General features: G+C 39.3%; 2 protein-coding genes across 5 annotated transcripts; both read left to right on the forward strand.

Moving 5' to 3' along the window:
- The first annotated feature begins 1,890 nt into the window (after positions 1–1,890).
- Positions 1,891–3,361, forward strand: LOC125249227 (olfactory receptor 51L1-like). Of its 2 annotated transcripts, none has more exons than XM_048161472.1 (2): positions 1,891–2,222; positions 2,403–3,361. In XM_048161472.1, exon 2 carries the CDS (start codon positions 2,433–2,435, stop codon positions 3,351–3,353), a length of 921 nt encoding a protein of 306 aa, XP_048017429.1. In that variant the 5' UTR covers positions 1,891–2,222; positions 2,403–2,432; the 3' UTR covers positions 3,354–3,361. The 2 variants fall into 2 exon arrangements, with proteins under 2 accessions (XP_048017429.1, XP_048017430.1); XM_048161473.1 differs by having other exon boundaries at positions 1,891–2,185.
- A 7,954-nt stretch (positions 3,362–11,315) lies between these two features.
- Positions 11,316–15,094, forward strand: LOC125248965 (olfactory receptor 51I2-like). Of its 3 annotated transcripts, none has more exons than XM_048161135.1 (2): positions 11,316–11,883; positions 12,108–15,094. In XM_048161135.1, the coding sequence occupies exon 2, from the start codon at positions 12,138–12,140 to the stop codon at positions 13,053–13,055; it is 918 nt and encodes a 305-aa protein (XP_048017092.1). In that variant the 5' UTR covers positions 11,316–11,883; positions 12,108–12,137; the 3' UTR covers positions 13,056–15,094. The 3 variants fall into 3 exon arrangements, with proteins under 3 accessions (XP_048017092.1, XP_048017091.1, XP_048017090.1); XM_048161134.1 differs by having other exon boundaries at positions 11,318–11,920; XM_048161133.1 differs by having other exon boundaries at positions 11,876–12,013.
- The last annotated feature ends 2,671 nt before the right edge of the window (positions 15,095–17,765 follow it).

Consider the following 17,765-nt stretch of genomic DNA (forward strand, 5'->3'; position numbering starts at 1 on the left):
CTTAGAAGCAGAAACTGAAATCAGCTAAACCTGTAACTGGAATGACCGGAGTGTTTTTGAAGCTACTGCCACCGATCTACTGTAACATCATATATCAGTTTACGTGAGGATATGCACATTCCTACCAAGACATTCTTATCATTCTCTAATGATAAACCATTGGTTTACTGGGAAACTCAAAGAGCTTTGTCATGCCAAAGAGGATGCCTACAGAAGTGGGGATAAAATCTTGTATAACCAGGCCAGAAACAGACTAACAAAGGAGATCAATGTGGCTTAAAGTAGCTACTCTGAAAAGCTGAAAAAACAGTTTTCAGTGAATGACCCAGCTGTGAAAGTGTAAAAAAGATGTCGGTTTTGAATCAGGTTTTCCACGAAAATTTGCAGCGTTGTCCAACATTGTCACAGACACACCAGGCTCTAGCACCGTCCAATCACAGTGCACTCCCTCACCAGAATACTGATCACACACACATGCACTCAATCAGCACGCCAATCAGTCACCACATAAAAGACACTCACACACCTTCAGTCACTGTCCGGTCTCGGTCGCATCAAGACTTACCTTCACGCTTACCTCAAGGACTCCAGTCGATCTACCATATCACTACAGAATCCCAGAGGACATTGTATCAGATAGAGGACCTCAGTTCATCTCCCGGGTATGGAGAGCGTTCTTCTCACTCCTAGGTGTGACCGTCAGCCTATCATCTGGATACCACCAGCAGTCGAACGGGCAGACAGAGAGGAAGATCCAGAGATTGGTCGCTTCCTCCGTACCTTCTGTCACGGCCACCAGGACTCTTGGAACCAGTTCCTGGGTTGGGCCGAGTACGCGCAAATCTCCATGCAACAACCTTCCACTGGACTCACTCCCTTCCAGTGCATACTCGGTTACCAACCCCCATTGTTCCCCATCAGTCGACTACAGGTTCTGAGAGAGCAAGAGGGTCTGTTTCCACCAGTTTCAACAGGCCTTGCACAGACGCAGGATGACAGCCGACCTTCACCATTCCAACGCTCCAGCATACCAACCAGAAAAGAAGGTCTGGCTGTCAACCAGGAACATCAGACTGTGTCTGCCTTGCCGAAAGCTGAGTCCCAGGTGGGGCAGCAGCTGAACCCTTCTCATCCTGGACGACGGAGCAGCCTATGAAGTACACGAGATCTTGGACTCCCGGCGCTGTGATTGTCAGCTGGATTATCTCATGGACTGGGAAGGCTATGGTCCCGAGGAGCGCTCATGGGTCCCCAGAAACGACATACTCGACCCCAACTTGCTGGTCACCTTCCACGTTACTCATCCCAACAGACCTGCCCCACGTGGAAGAGGATGACCACCATGACGTCTCAGGAGCAGGCCCTGGAAGGGGGGGGTACTGTCACAGACACGCCAGGCTCTAGCACCGTCCAATCACAGTGCACAGCTTACCTAAAGAATCTTGCTAGTGGTCACTGCCGTGATCCAGCACAAATCATATCCTCCCTTGTAAAAAGGTGGTTTTCATGATCATGCTCTGCCTCTGACATATTTTAAGATATGTCAGTAAGTTACTTTCAGCTCAAACATGCATTTCATCAGAACTCTAAAGCCTTGTCTGTCACCGGGAGGAAGTGTGTTAATATATCAGTCTACACATATTGTTAAATGTTGTGAGTAAATTCCCAAGTTGTTCATTTTTAAACTACACAAAGATATGTGTAAAAAATTAGTAATTTTTCTACACACTTTTAGTTAATATTGACACGAAATGCGTGAATTAGAGTGTTGCACATCAATTTGTGCCTTTACTTATAACTTAGCCACAATCAGTAGTTTAAAAAAAAATATTACATGTTCAGATATTCATACAATAACATATTTTGGGTACAATGAAAGTTTTGAGGAAATGATCAAAAATGCCAGCTCTAATTATTTGCAGTGGAAAGTTTGGAAAGCACTAGATGCAGAATTATGCTAAATTTATTTATGTTTTACATATAGGCTATAAATTAATGTTTCCAGTGAAATCAAACCTCAGAGGACTTTGCAGCACTTATGCCACAACAGGCCTCCTGAGTCATGTTAGATACAATAAAAACACTAGCACACACTGGTGACTCCACAGTCCCACTAAATCAGAACACAAATAGAGCTCATTACCTGAAGATGCAATGATGGTCATTTCAGAGTATATAACAGAGGGTATTTCTAAAAAAAAAAAAAAAAAAAATCTTAACTGGTTAGCAAGTAATAAATCAACATTCATTTATTTGAATTGTTATATTACTAATTAACTTAAGACTTTACATTTAAGTTCACATTAAATGGTATAAGACAATGAGTCTAAATATTCTAAGCTGATTGTTTATTTGTTTTTTTATATGTAAAAAACACAAACTTTGTTTGCTCTATTTTTCAGGTCAATGAAAGTATTTCTTGTGAAAGGAAAATGGAGAATGGAACATACTTTTACTTCATGTTGTTTGAAAATCTTGGGAGCATAAAATATGCTTTTTTCACTTTGGGGTTTATTTTTTACTGTGCTGTCATTTACTTTAATGTCATTATTATTCTTGTAATATTTCTGGAAAAGACATTGCACCAGCCCATGTACATTCTGATTTCATGCTTGTCCATCAACTCTGTATATGGTACAGCTGGCTTTTTCCCAAGGTTACTGACAGACCTGCTCTATGATACACACAGAATCTCCTATGAAGCATGTCTCATACAGAGTTTTGTCATTTACTCATATGCATCTTTTGAGCTTACAATATTAATGCTAATGGCATTTGATAGGTTTGTTGCAATCAGCAAACCTTTGCATTACAACAACATAATTACCACACGGTTACTAACTTTTTTAATAGTTATAGCATGGCTTTATCCAATCACTTTTGTTGGTATTGGTGGTCTTTTCACTGCCAGGCTTAAAATCTGTGGTAACAAATTGTTAAGGGTGTACTGCCACAACTATGAAATTGTCAAACTCTCATGTGTAAACGATACTGTAAATAATAATATTTATGGCCTGATTGTAATGATCACAACCATTTTTATCCCTTTGAGTTTTATAATATATACCTATGTCAGAATTATTATCATTTGTCAAAGAAGCACACGAGAGTTCAGGAGCAAAGCATATCAAACTTGTATTCCACACATAGTGATCCTTTTAAATTTCTCAGTTGCTGTTTTTTGTGAGCTCACTTTGAGTCGATTTGTGAATGGGGAACTTCCTATAGCGCTGACTGTTGTCATTTCACTTGAATTTATTGTTGTACCACCCATTGTAAACCCTATTGTTTATGGTCTAAACTTTCCTGATATCCGCAAAAAAATTAGACATCTTATAAAAGCCTCCAAATAGCCTGTAAATATTTTTTTGTGAAAAATTGGGGTTTTGTAAACACAATCACAGATTAACTTTCTTAACTGAAAGAATAAAGGAGACATCCATATTTTATCAAATCAGATTATTAACTACAGAATATAAGCTATATATTATATATATATATACACACACACACACACACACACACACACACACACACACACACTCTCACACACACACACATACACACACATACTTTTTATCAAATAATTACCAATCATGATATTTGGTGTAGTTATATCTATTGTCAATAGAAATAATAATAAAAGTGATTCCATGCTAGAATACTAACACTATTATTTTCAAACCAGCTTGCAATGAGTAAACTAGAAGAATTCCAGAAAGCAGTATTAGATTTTGCTGATGATCTTTATTATGTAAAACCACAAACAAATGAAGAGAAGAAAAAGAGGCAAACATAAAGCTCAAACATTATACACAGTGTATACATATTGGAAACACAGCTTGCCTACAATGTCTCATGAAATATAGGTTTTAATTTACTATCAATGTGTAACACAGATTGTTAAAAAAAATGTGCACCTTTCTAAACCAGAAAATAAGCATTTTAATGAAATATCTAATTTGTTTTAATTTGAGATAAATATTTTTTTTTTAAATGAATAGTGCATAATAACATGACAATAAAAAACAATTTTCAAATAATGTTACAAAATAAAATGAGGTAATTATCACAATTTCTCAACACTTTGTTTTTATTAGAACAAGTGTTTACTAAAGAAAATATATTCATAATGTTAAAATTGTAATGGATAGGGCAAGGATGAGGCCAGGGTGAATCCAAGTGCACACACAGATTTAATAAAAGTCAAATAACAGATAATTCAGACTGTGAAACAGGCAAATAGTCCACATGAGGATGACAAAAGAAATCCAGAAGAAAAAGAAAACAAGACTTTCCAAAAAAACAAAAAAAAAAAAAAAAACCGAACACATGAACACCATCAACGACTGACAGAAGCAAAAGAAAAACACAAGGGCTATATATACACACAGGGAAACACGTTAAACAAGGTAACAAGGGGGAGTGGCCAATAGGAAACACCTGGAAAAACTAATCAACATAAAAAACTACAAAGAACTACAAAACATGGCACAAGACAAGAAATAACAAAAGTCTTCACACAAATCAGGGAAACACAGACTGGAAAGATGACAAAGCCCCCCTCAGAGCGGTCTCATGGGCTGGAGCGGGCACTGGTGCGGACTGATGGGCTGGAGCGGGCTCTGGAGCGGACTCATGGGCTGGAACGGGCTCTGGAGCGGATTCATGGACTGGAGCGGGCTCTGGAACGGATTCAAGGACTGGAGCGGGCTCTGGAGCGGATTCATGGACTGGATTCGATGTGTGTGCAGCTCACACACACACCAAATGGCTGTGGCCATAATGGCCAGGCACTGCAATCTCTGAGGGCTCAGGCGTGGCAGCCATCTCAGCTGAGGTCTCAGGCATGGCAGCCATCTCAACTGAGGGCTCAAGCGTGGCAGCCATCTTGGCTGAGGGCTCAGGTGTGGCAGCCACCTTGGCTGAGACGTGACGAGGCTCTGAAAGATCTACTGAGACGTGACGAGGCTCTGGAAGATCTGCTGAAACGTGACAAAGGTTCTGGAAGACCTGCTGAGACGTGACGAGGCTCTGGAGTGGCGGCCATCTTAAAATCATCCTCTACTACCCCCACAGTGTATGCTGAGCCGCTCAGTTGCAGAGTCAAGTCAATGTAATGTTCCAGAGTCCAATTAGAGTCATGTAATGACATTAATGAACTGTTCATCAATAAACTGTCATCTATTTCCATATCTGTAGTCTCCTGCCCTTCTGTCTGTAACAATATATATATATATATATATATATATATATATATATATATATATATATATATATATATATGGTTTTCATCCTCAGAGCAATGGCCAGACAGAGTGGGCTAACCAGGATTTAGAGCGAGTGTTACGATGTTTGGTGTCTCAGAATCCCTGCTCCTGGAGCCAACAAATCTCATGGGTTGAGTACACACATAACTCGCTGCCAGTGTCATCCACGGGCCTCTCGCCTTTTGAGTGTAGTGTAGGGTACCAGCCACCAATTTGTCCTAGTCTGGAATCCGAAGTTGCAGTCCCCTCTGCTCACGCCTTTGTCCAGATCATTAATCCCAGTGGCAGTCCACCTCAAACTCCCTCTGACGTACAGGAGGATTCACTCCGTATTTCATGTTCCCAAATTGAAACCCATCTTTCACGTATTCTGGACTCAAGACGGAGGGGACGCGGATTCTAGTATCTGGTGGACTGGGAAGGTTACGGTCCAGAGGAGAAAAGTTGGGTTCCTGCTAGGGACATATTGGATCACTCTCTTATAGATGATTACAATCTACAGATATGTTCCACTGGGAGCGCCAGGAGGTGCTCCTGGGGGGAGGGGTACTGTCACGGTTGTCAGGTTCACTGACTCACTCTCGCTGTCTCTCTCTGTTCTCTCTGTCTGTGTGCGTAAGCTCTGATTGAGTCATTTGAAGCACTTGATTCTTATTAGCGTTACTATTTAACCTGTGCATTTTCTGTTCTGTGTTGTCAGAAGTTTGGTGTTTGTTCAGGCAGTCTGTTCCTGCCCTCTGTTGTGCCTCAGTCCTGCTATCGTCTGGATTCATGCTCTGACGAATTCGGATCTTATTCTTGGACTATTGTTTGTGGTACTTGGCGTTGCCGGGATACCCTGGACTGCATCTGTGTCTTTCTGGCTTTGCCTGCTGGTTTGCAACAGTGTCCTTCTAATAAATTCACCTCACTGCATTTGCCCTTGCATCCATCTCGTCATTTCCTGACTTCCTGATTGAAACTCATTGAATTTTGTACAGTATTAGAGAGAGAGAGAGATCGCCTGAGCGAGTAGGCGCAAATTCTACATTGAGTAGAAATACCTCACAGCAGCCTTGTGAAACATGTGAAACTACATGCTCAATCTGCTTAAAGAAACAGGGCCTGCGACTCCAAAAAGACATGTGGCGTCAGCTAGTGGCAGTGTCTATTCTCTAAGGGTGCATTCACACTTGTCATGTTTGGTTCGATTAAAACGAACCCTGGTGCGATTGTTCGGTTAGTGCGGTTCATTTGAACATATGTGAACGCTGGTACTCACCAAACAAGCGGACCGAGACCGCTGAAAAGATGGGTCTCGGCCCGCTTCCAAACGAAACTCTGGTGCGGTTCGAATGATATATGAATGCAACATGGACCAAAGACATGTAAACAAACCAAAAACAGGAAGACAAGACCCTAAAAAGGACAGAATCCTCACGCATGTCAGTTTTTCTTGTCATAGTCACGAGTTTGCTCATGACAGGCATCAGATGCAGCAGCATCCGCCGTCTCCATGCAGCAGATCATTTGTGTGTGACGGATGGATTCCTGCCGCTGTTTTGACTACTTTACACAGTTTATAAGCTCTTCAGGAGTTCCCAGCTGGCCAAAATACCATCACATGCAGGCCACGCACACACAACAAGCGCATTTACCTCAGCAAACAGCATTGTTTTGGATGTTTAGTAAGTTCCGTCTCAAAATATGCAATACTGTACGTCATAAAATCCGACCAATCACGTTGTGAATGTATCCATATGCCTTAAGGTTCAGTATCTTTTGGTTTGGTGATAAAATTGCCAATCTGAACGCTAATCAGACCAGGACTAAATGTTTTTTTTTTCTTCTTTGGTCCGGACCAAATGGACCAAGTGAACCAAACGAACCGATCTACAAGTGTGAATGCACCCTAAAAGATTAAGTTCTCTCGCACGAACTCATTCACCCTAAGGGAGCCATATCTGAGAACCAAACTATCCAAATGAGGTTGACTAGTTTAGCTCAACCTGATCAAACCTTCCAACAGGCAATGTACTCAGAAAAAACACTTTTTACTCTTTAAGCAAGCAGAGTACAAACTTACGCCATCATGCTCTGAAGAAGGTCCAAACAGGACCTGCAACTTCAGAATGATGCAGGTGTCAGCCAGTGGCAGTCTAAACTCTAAGAAAGTCAAATCTTAGAACCAAACTATCCAATGAGGTTAGCTAGTTTAACTCAATCTGAGTTAATTTTATCCACACATTCCAACAAGCAGTGTACTCAGTAAAAACAATGTTTACTCTTTAAGCAAGAGGTGTACAAACACCATCATGCTCTGAAGGAAGCCCAAACAGGGCCTGTGACTCCAGAAAGGCACGTGCCATCAGCTAGTGGCAGTGTCTAAGCTCTAAGGGAGCCAAATCTGAGAACCAAACCATCCAGTGATGCTAACTAGTTTAGCTCAACCTGAGCTTAATTTTATACACACATTCCAACAGGCAATGGTCACGCCGGTGATACCACCTCTGTTCTTTTCTTACCAGTGTGAAAGAGACTCAAAATACTCTGTCAATTTTGCACATACAATTAAGAGTTATACACCATTTTAATCTGTGGAATATCTTCTTTTATTTGTGTAGACTCAGAGTAAAAACAAAATGTTGTGCTTTTTGCAGAATAAAGAAAACTAACATGATGCGTGATCTCTCGTCTCCCTCTGAACAAAGTCCAATCTGATAGTTCTCAGAAAATGAACTGTAACTTAGTGAATACTAATCACAAAAAAAATGAGACTTATGTCTAAAGAAACGTTGAAATGTCAGGTTTTAAATCGTGTAAGTCAAATCGAAAACAAATATTCTCTGTTTATGTAATCTATATGAAAAGAGACACAAGTCAGACGCCTGTGATTCAGCTCATTATCCACTAATGCGGCCACGCCCACGGAGCCAGCGCTATTCAGATGCAAATTCTGAGGCAATACATGCATACATCATCTCAATTGTGTATTTATTGTCTTCAAAAGTTTTTTGCATAGCCATAGTTAGCGATCTCTGGAAGCCTCTGTTAGTTCGGTTAGTTCCTGGATTGTCACATGGCCTATTCTTCTTTAGGAGGCATTTGTGGACTAAAGGTGAACAGAGCGCCCTCCGGCTGCAAGTATGAATTGAAAACAATAATAATTTATTACCAATTATTAACATTTTTAAAATGCATTTAAGAATACTTTCCCCATGAACAGTATAAAATGCACAACACCACTATATGCTGCGTCAAAAGAAAATGCGCCCAGATGTAAATAAGCCCAACGAGCATGAGAAGCACATGGTGGAATGAGTGAAGGAGACACCCTGAATGAAAGTGCATGTTCACTCACTGACAGCAGAGGGTGCTGATGAAACAGCAGAATGCAGTGGTTACCACGGAAACCCCGCAAACAAAGCAACGTGAAGTTTTTAAAATGCCTCAAACAGCCATTCATTTTTTTATAATCTCAATGTTGTTCATCACAGCACCAAATACTTAATACTTAATACTCTGGAGTCGGGAAACACGTTGGCGTGTTTTGCAGGATTTTTTAACATTATAATATATCAATTTAAAATATAGAATGTCATATTTTATTTGTCTACACTCAGAGTAAAAACAAAATGTTGTGCTTTTTGCAAAATAAAGAAAACCAACATGATGCGTGATCTGTCGTCTCCCTCTGAACGAAGTCCAATCTGATAGTTCTCAGAAAATTAAGTGTAACAGTGAATACTAATGACACAAAAATTTAAAATTAAAATTTGATTTTTATCTGCCTACCCCCAACGCATCCAAGATGTAGGTGACTTTGTTTCTTCAGTAGAACACAAATTATGATTTTTAACTCCAACCGTTGTGGTCTGTCAGTGGTATAATGCAATTCAGTGGTAACTTAGTCTATAAGAGTAAAAAACCGTTCAAAGACAAATCCAAATTAAACCCTGCAGCTTGTGATGACACATTGATGTCCTAAGACACGAAACGATTGGTTTGTGTGAGAAACCGAACAGTATTTATATCATTTTTTACCTCTAAAACACCACTAAGGTGTTTTAGATATATACTACCCAAGGGTAGGGTTTACCCACTGTCCATCCTGGAACAGAAGGCCACGGAGGAGTACGTCCAGGAGGCACTCAAACAGTGTTTCATCCAACCCTTGACATCCCCTGCCGCTTCAAGGTCTTCTTCGTGGCCAAGAAAGAAGGAGGCTTGAGGCCGAGCATTGACTACTGTCACCTGAACTCCCAAATGGTCAAATTCAGTTATCCCCTTTCTCTGGTCCTGGCGGCTCTGGAACAGCTATGTGAAGCTCACATCTTCTCCAAGCTGGAAGTGCGGAGCGTGTATAATCTCATTCGTATACGCCGGGGGGATGAGTGGAAAACTGCCTTCATTACACCGTCTGGACACTATGAATACTGGGTTATGCCGTATGGCCTGTCCAACTTTCCCTCCGTGTTCCAGAACTACATGAATGAGGTGTTCCAGGAGTTCCTCAACCGGTTCTGTGGTGGCCTACATTAACGATATCCTCATTTACTTCCGGATCCTGGCGAAACATCGCGCACACATCTCCCAGGTCCTCGAGAAGCTCTGCCAACACCATCTATAACTCAAGCTGGAGAAGTGCGAGTTCCATACCACCTCCGTACACTTTCTGGGATATGTCATAGACCAACACAGCATCCAGATGGAGCAGAGGAAGGTGGAAACCATCCGCAACTGGCCATTACCCACAACTGTCAAGGAGCTACAATGTTTCCTGGGGTTTGCGAATTTCTACTGTCGCATCATCCACAACTACAGTCTCCTCAGTGCACCCCTCATCTCGCTCTTCAAAGGCTGGCCCAAGTCTCTGTCCTGGAGTCCATCTGCCCAAGAAGCTCCAAGAAGCCTTCCTCACCGCTCCGATCCTGGTCTATCTGAACCATGATCTACCATTCACCGTCGAAGTTGACGCATCCCCCACCGGGATCGGGGTGGTGTTATCACAGCGGCAGGGTGACCTACAACGACTCCATCCATGTGCCATCTTCTCCAAGAAGCTATCCCCGGCGGAGCAAAATTATGACATCGGGAACAGAGAGCTTCTCGCCATCATCGTCTGCTCCATGTTATATTCCCAACCTACAAATAAGAACTCTCATTACTCTCAGCTAAGTGCCTGTTTTAAAGTGCTTGTTCATCTACTCACCTGCAATCTCTATTACCTGTGTTCATGCCTCTGTTTCAATAAACATCTGTATTCACTCACCCCTCTGCCTCCGTCTGTGTCCTGACATTATTGTATTTTATTAATATTGCATTTTTCATAATACTACTATAGATAACCTTAGTAAATAAAAAGGGCCACAACTGAATATAAAATTGTGTTTGTTCATTAGTAGTTACTTCATAGTTATTGTTCTTGAACATTAATTAGTAGATAATTAATAGTACTTCTTAAGAACATATGCCAGAATTCATTAGTTATTGATTAGCTAACTGTTACTTAACAAAATCATAAAATTCTATTATATACTGAAAATGAAAAATCTGCCTTAGTAGTTAACAGTAGTGACTTGAGTGTTAATGAAGAATTACCTATTAGTTCTTCAGTAATTGCTTATTAGTTATGCAGTAAGTAAGAAAGAGTATTCTAAAGTGTTACCCCTCTGACATTTTAAGATATGTCAGTGCAAGTTACTTTCAGCTCAAACATGCATTTCAGTCTAGAACTAGCTAAAGCCTTGTCTGTCAAACCAGGAGGAAGTGTGTTAAGTATATCAGTCTACACATATTGTGTTAAATGTTGTGACTAAATTCCCAAGTTGTGTTAATTTTTAAACTACACATATATGTGTAAAAGAGATTATGTTTTATTTTACACATTTTTAGTTAATATTGACATAAAATGTGTAAATTAGAGTGTTAAACATAATTTATGTACTTTTTCTACACATTCCTTCTAAGAGTGTATGCACATGCAAAATAACGTGATCATTGAACATTAAACAGCATATAAATCAAACCTGCCTAACCTTATTATGAAATGTTGACCCAGGAAGAGAGTAGGACTGTGCTTTGGGGTGTTGATTGATGCAATCTACTCCAAAAATGTTTAGACAGTCTTCGAGAAGAAAAACAAACACAATTTTATCAGCTTTTTATTCAAATGCTGTTTTTTTTTTTTTTTTTTTTATTATACTTACCCACTTAGCCACAATCAGTAGTTGAAAAAAAATAATCCATGAAGCTGTAATAAGCTCTGTTCTTTCTTTTGATATATTACATGTTCAGATATTCATACAACAACGTATTTTGGGTGCAATGAAAGTTTTGAGAAAATGATGAAAAATGCTGGCTCTAATTATTTGTTGGAAAAGTTTGGAAAGCACTAGATGCAGAATTATGCTAAATTTATGTATGTTTTACATATAGGCTAAAATGTTTCCAGTGAAATCAAACCTCAGAGGACTTTGCAGCACTTATGCCACAGCAGGCCTCCTGAGTCATGTTAGATACCATAAAAACACTAGCACACACTGGTGACTCCACAGTCTCACTGAATCAGAACACAAATAGAGCTCATTACCTGAAGATGCAATGATGGTCATTTCAGAGTATATAACAGAGGGTATTTCTAAAAAAAAAAAAAAAAAAATCTTAGACTGGTTAGCACAGTAATAAATCAACATTCATTTAATTTGATAATTGTTATATTACTAATCTAACTTAAGACTTTAAATTTAAGGTCACATTAAATGGTATAAGACAATGAGTCTAAATATTCTAAGCTGATTGTTTATTTTTTTTTATTTATATGTAAAAAACACAAATTTTGTTTGCTCTATTTTTCAGGTCAATGAAAGTATTTCTTGTGAAAGGAAAATGGAGAATGGAACATACTTTTACTTCATGTTGTTTGAAAATCTTGGGAGCATAAAATATGCTTTTTTCACTTTGGGGTTTATTTTTTACTGTGCTGTCATATGCTTTAATGTCATTATTATTCTTGTAATATTTCTGGAAAAGACATTGCACCAGCCCATGTACATTCTGATTTCATGCTTGTCCATCAACTCTGTATATGGTACAGCTGGCTTTTTCCCAAGGTTACTGACAGACCTGCTCTATGATACACACAAAATCTCATTTGAAGCATGTATCATACAGACTTTTGTCATTTACTCATATGCATCTTTTGAGCTTACAATATTAATGCTAATGGCATTTGATAGGTTTGTTGCAATCAGCAAACCTTTGCATTACAACAACATAATTACCACACGGTTACTAGCTTTTTTAATAGTTATAGCATGGCTTTATCCAACCACTTTCAATGGTATTGGTTGTCTTTTGACTAGCAGGCTGACAATCTGTGGTAACAAAATGTTAAGGGTGTACTGCCACAACTATGAAATTGTCAAACTCTCATGTGTAAACAATACTGTTAATAATATTTATGGCCTGATTGTATTGATCACTACCATTTTTATCCCTTTGAGTTTTATAATATATACCTATGTCAGAATTATTATCATTTGTCAAAGAAGCACACGAGAGTTCAGGAGCAAAGCATATCAAACTTGTATTCCACACATAATAATCCTTTTAAATTTCTCAGTTGCTGTTTTTTGTGAGCTCACTTTGAGTCGATTTGTGAATGGGGAACTTCCTATAGCACTGAATGTTGTCATTTCACTTGAATTTATTGTTGTACCACCCATTGTAAACCCTATTGTTTATGGTCTAAACTTTCCTGATATCCGCAAAAAAATTAGACATCTTATAAAAGCCTCCAAATAACCTGCTTTGTTTCTGTTGTAATAGTGTTACACAGAAAACCAAGTTTGAATAAATGTAAAGATATTTGTTCAATTGCGCAATCACTCACCTTTTAGTTTTTAAAGGTATATGCACTAAATGTGATAGTTTTCACCTCTCTGAATTCTATACCCGTTTTCATTAAATTATCTCCTCAGTAAATTTTTTTTTTTTTTTTGTGGAAAAAAATTATATAAGGGTTTTGGTAAAACAATCACAGATTAACTTTCTTAATTGAAATAATGAAGGGGCCATTCATATCTTACCAGCTCAGATTAATAACTATAGAATATAGCTTCTATGAAATCATTTAAAAATGATATTAGTGTCAGTAATTCTTTACAATTGTGTTATTTAGATTTTTTTATTTTTTTTATTTTTATACACACACACACACACACACTGCATGTGAACCATAATATTGTCGGACTGAATGTTATTTTATGTTATTTATAAAAATAAAAGTGATTCCATGTAAGAATACTAACACTATTATTTTCAAACCAGCTTGCAATGAGTAAACTAGACAAATTCCAGAAAACAGTCTTAGATTTTGCTGATTATTGATGGTCTTTATTATGTAAAACCATAAACAAATGAAGAAAAGAAAAAGAGTTAGTTGTTTAATGAAATATATGTTTTAATTTACTGTCAAAGTGTAACACAGATTGTTAAAATTTGCACCTTTCTAAACCGAGAAAAAAAGCATTTTAATGAAATATCTAATTTGTTTTAATTTGAGATAAATATTTTTAAAATAATAGTGCATAATAACATGACAATAAAAACAGTTTGTCAAATAATGTGTTACAAAATAAAATGAGGTGGGAGCCTGTTGTCTGCACCTCGTGGTCCGGGTTCTGCTACTGAGAAGAACGGTGACTCAGATGTTGGCGCTCGCAGATAGAGATGGGCGTTGCCCTTTCTCTTGCTCTTTCTATTGACTCCAAGCGCATTCTTGATTTTAAAGCTATGATTTATTCCAATCCAGAAGTGAACCTGCTTATTATGTCTCCAATTTATTCTTAGAATTAGGGGTGTAATGGTACACAAAACTCACGGTTAGGGACATACCTCGATTTTTATAGTCATGGTTCGGTACTGTTTTCGGTACAGCAGTTGGGGAGAAAACTAAACATAAAATAGTTTTTTTTTTTTTTTATTAAACAGTGGTTTACTGAACAAATTGTGGTTTTGTCTTTAAATTTAGTTATAATTTATTTTAATATAAGTTTCTTAAGGATAAAAAAATTATCTCTGCTAATGCTACAAACTATGTAGGGAGCCCTTACTTGAACATTATGCTGCTATAATATTAAAGGTTAACAACTGAGCCCAAAATATTAGCCTAAATTCAATCGCTATTTAATTTTAGATAAAATAATCAACACTCAAATAACAAATTGTAGGCCTATATGCAAACATGTAAGCTACACCTAAGGCAGTTTTTGCATTAACTTCTAAATGTTAATGAAACAGTTGAAACAGCAGAGAATTCAAATATCACAAAAGTGCTGTTCATTCAGCTCTGCGTTCAAACACGCAAGCCACATGCATGTTTCCCCCAGCACAGCAAGCACATGAGTGTTGTTTGTATTTTGCCCGCGATGCATCAGAACTGGAGTTTGAATACGAACATATCAAAAATATAATTGTTATGATATACACGCGGAGCACGCATATGATCGGTTTCAGCGTGGAGCTCCATGATGAGTTTAACAACACTAGCCATGTGGATCATAGCTCATATTCAGAATAAAGTATCTGTGTCTAAAGTTTTTTTATAGACATATAAAAAGGCTACTCTCTGAGAAAACAAAGGAAATTAACATTTGAACTCTCTCTTGCAAATTAGCATCCCCATCCGAAACAAAATCAGCATTTATCTCATTCCCTTCACCCATTCCTGAAATTCACCCAAAATCTATTTTCCAGATGTCAAGTACATCTTTTACTGTTTCTGAGCATTTGATATTTTGTATCGATTGTCTTTGAATTATGTAATTGGCATGATACATTTACCTGACTAATAATAAATTGTTACATTTGGATTTATTCTGACTTACTCTGGAATTATTGACTCAAGTAGACTAAGTGAAAGCTTGTAGGGGGATACATGGGTTACTATTTTAACAATAGCAAGCATGGGCAGCATTGTTAAATCACTTAAGCCATAACCTCTGGTTACTGTCTCAACTTTATTCAAGTTGTTATATAGTTATCTTATTAACTATAGAGGGCTACTGTCATGTCTTGTTTTTGTGTTGGTTCATGTTCACGTTTTATGGTTTATTTTCATAGTTATGCTTTTTCATTGCTTTGTTTGTTTTCCTTGTTTTCCATGTGTTTTATGTCATGTGATTTTCCCATTGCTCTCATGTGATCATGTCATGTGCTTCCCCTGTCACATGTGTCATGAGGTGTGTTCGAGCTCATGCGGCGCTGCGCAGACCGATCGGCGGCTATAGGCTGACTATAGGTACCAACCTCCTGCGGCTGCGGAGCTTGGTACACCTTTGAACCATGGCCCAGGTCCTCCAGTGCACCTTGACCCCACGCATTGGTCCTTTGTCTTCATTGTTCACAGGTGTTCCTTGTTTGTCATTAGTCTCTTTGTATAAATAGCCCTAATGTACCATTGTTTCCTGGTCTAGCTTTGTTTTATGTAACCCGCTATTGGTGAGTGTCAGGTTCTGTTGTCAAGTCAAGTCAAGTCAAGTCAAGCCAAGCCAAGCCATGTCAAGTCACGTCTGTTTTGTTGTTCATGTTATGGATTATTATCATTAAACTGCACTTGGGTTCTACTACACTTGCCTCCAGTGGATCCTTCCGTTACAGCTACATGGGTACCTTTCAACAATAGCAAGCATGGGTGGCTTTGTTAAATTGCTTTAGCCATAACCTTTGACTAATGATCAGTACAATAAGAGTAGAGTTAAATAGAATAATCAAATGTCTAGATAAATTATAATATAAATGGTCAATAATCAAATGGCATTCTAACCTAAATTTGAGGTCATAATAAATTGTAATAAAAGTTTAATTGGAATAAAAGTACTTTTCCATGCTGAAAAGACCAAATGCACAATAAACCTTCCCCACCATAAGGGAAACCATTGTTGGGCCGATTGGAACGGCCTTACACAACCTACTCAGAGTTGATTGAACTAACTCAATTCATCTGTTCTTAAACAGAAAACGTCTAGGTTACATTTGTAACCCTCATTCCCTGAAGGAGGGAACGGAGATGTTACGTCAGAGAGTGACGAAACTAGCCTGGTAATACCAGACTCTGCTACTTCACTTTGCTTCGTAGACAGAGTCTGGAATGGCATAATAGAGAAGTGTTTTCTCTCTCGCTAGGGGACGCTTGTCTGAAGTTTAAAATCATTGGTTACCCGTAAGCCAATCAGATACGTTTAGTTATGACGTATGTTATCCGCCTGTACAGCCGCATCGAAGCACAGACATCATGCATCGAACTCAAATCTATGATTGAACTTCCACTGTAAACCTGTTGTAAACACATGATGATGTGAGCGAAATACCGGAGTGAACATGGCTGTAAACGACTTTTGCAGATTATGCGAAGTTAATGCATCCCGAAGTTTGCATCCCGTGTCTCGTTTCCCATTTCCGCGGTTGTTTCGGTTTTCGATTTCTCTAACCTACAATGTAAAACTCGGCGCTTAGCATCTACGTCACGGCTCTCAGCCCGCCCTCTGTTCGTTGATTGGCCCGGCTGTTTCCAGACCGGTGGCAAACACAAAGCTCTGACGCTGTATCAGACTGAGTACAGAAGCGAAATGAAATTGAGCGGAAGTAGGAAGTCTGACGTAGTCAGGCTATGACGAAACGGGGTCTCGCCTGAGAGCCCAGTCACTTTCGAGTGTTACAAAATGAACCAATGATATGAAGAGTATCTTGGTCTTAGGAATTTGCATGCGCGAGCAACTTGCATTCAAGTCTTCACTCAGGAGCAGAGCCATGTGGCCCAGCAGTACAGCAGAACAGTAATTGTGGCAAGGGGACGTAATGTCTCCGTTCCCTCCTTAAAGTGGAATACACACGTGGGATTGCCCAGAGAGGGGAATCACAACATATGGAGTCTGACACAGGGGCTGACCGACAGGGCATGCATGCAAGTGTAGACATCATCAGTGCTGGAGGAACCCAGGGTTCTGAACAGTGGAACTCAACTGAGGAAAATAGCGCACGCATCCAGTCCCTAGAGTGGAATGGCGCAGCAAGCAAATGACACCAAGCAGATCCTGCTACTGGCCTGAAGGGGAGGGCTAGGCGGAATAAGTCTCCTAGCCCCCCTCAGGATCCTGATGACCAGGTTGTGCTTCCCAAAGGACTTACCTTCAACAAGGTCATGGTGAGCTGCAATCGTGGCCACATAGAGCTTAAGGGTGGAAGGAGACAGCCTTCGATCCAACCCTTCTTGGAGAAAGGAAAGCACTGACCTGATCGGACATTTCCAGGGGTTCTCTTGACAAGAAGAACACCAAGTGACGAAGAGGTTCCACTTCAAGGCATGTGCCTGTCTGGTAGACAAAGTTTTAGCTCAAGTGATGGTAGCTGCCACCTGAGGTGGTAAGGTACCTAAACCTTCCTTGTCCCATCCAGGAACCACACATGTAGGTTCCAGGAGGCGTATGTGGACTAATAAGCACAGAGCGCCCTCCG

The sequence above is a fragment of the Megalobrama amblycephala genome, linkage group LG16 (assembly GCF_018812025.1).
Source record: "Megalobrama amblycephala isolate DHTTF-2021 linkage group LG16, ASM1881202v1, whole genome shotgun sequence".
NCBI lineage: Eukaryota > Metazoa > Chordata > Actinopteri > Cypriniformes > Xenocyprididae > Megalobrama > Megalobrama amblycephala.

Bases quoted from the DNA above. Each gene is read 5' to 3' on its own strand.
- LOC125249227 (XM_048161472.1), top strand. From the start codon at position 2,433: ATGGAGAATGGAACATACTTTTACTTCATGTTGTTTGAAAATCTTGGG.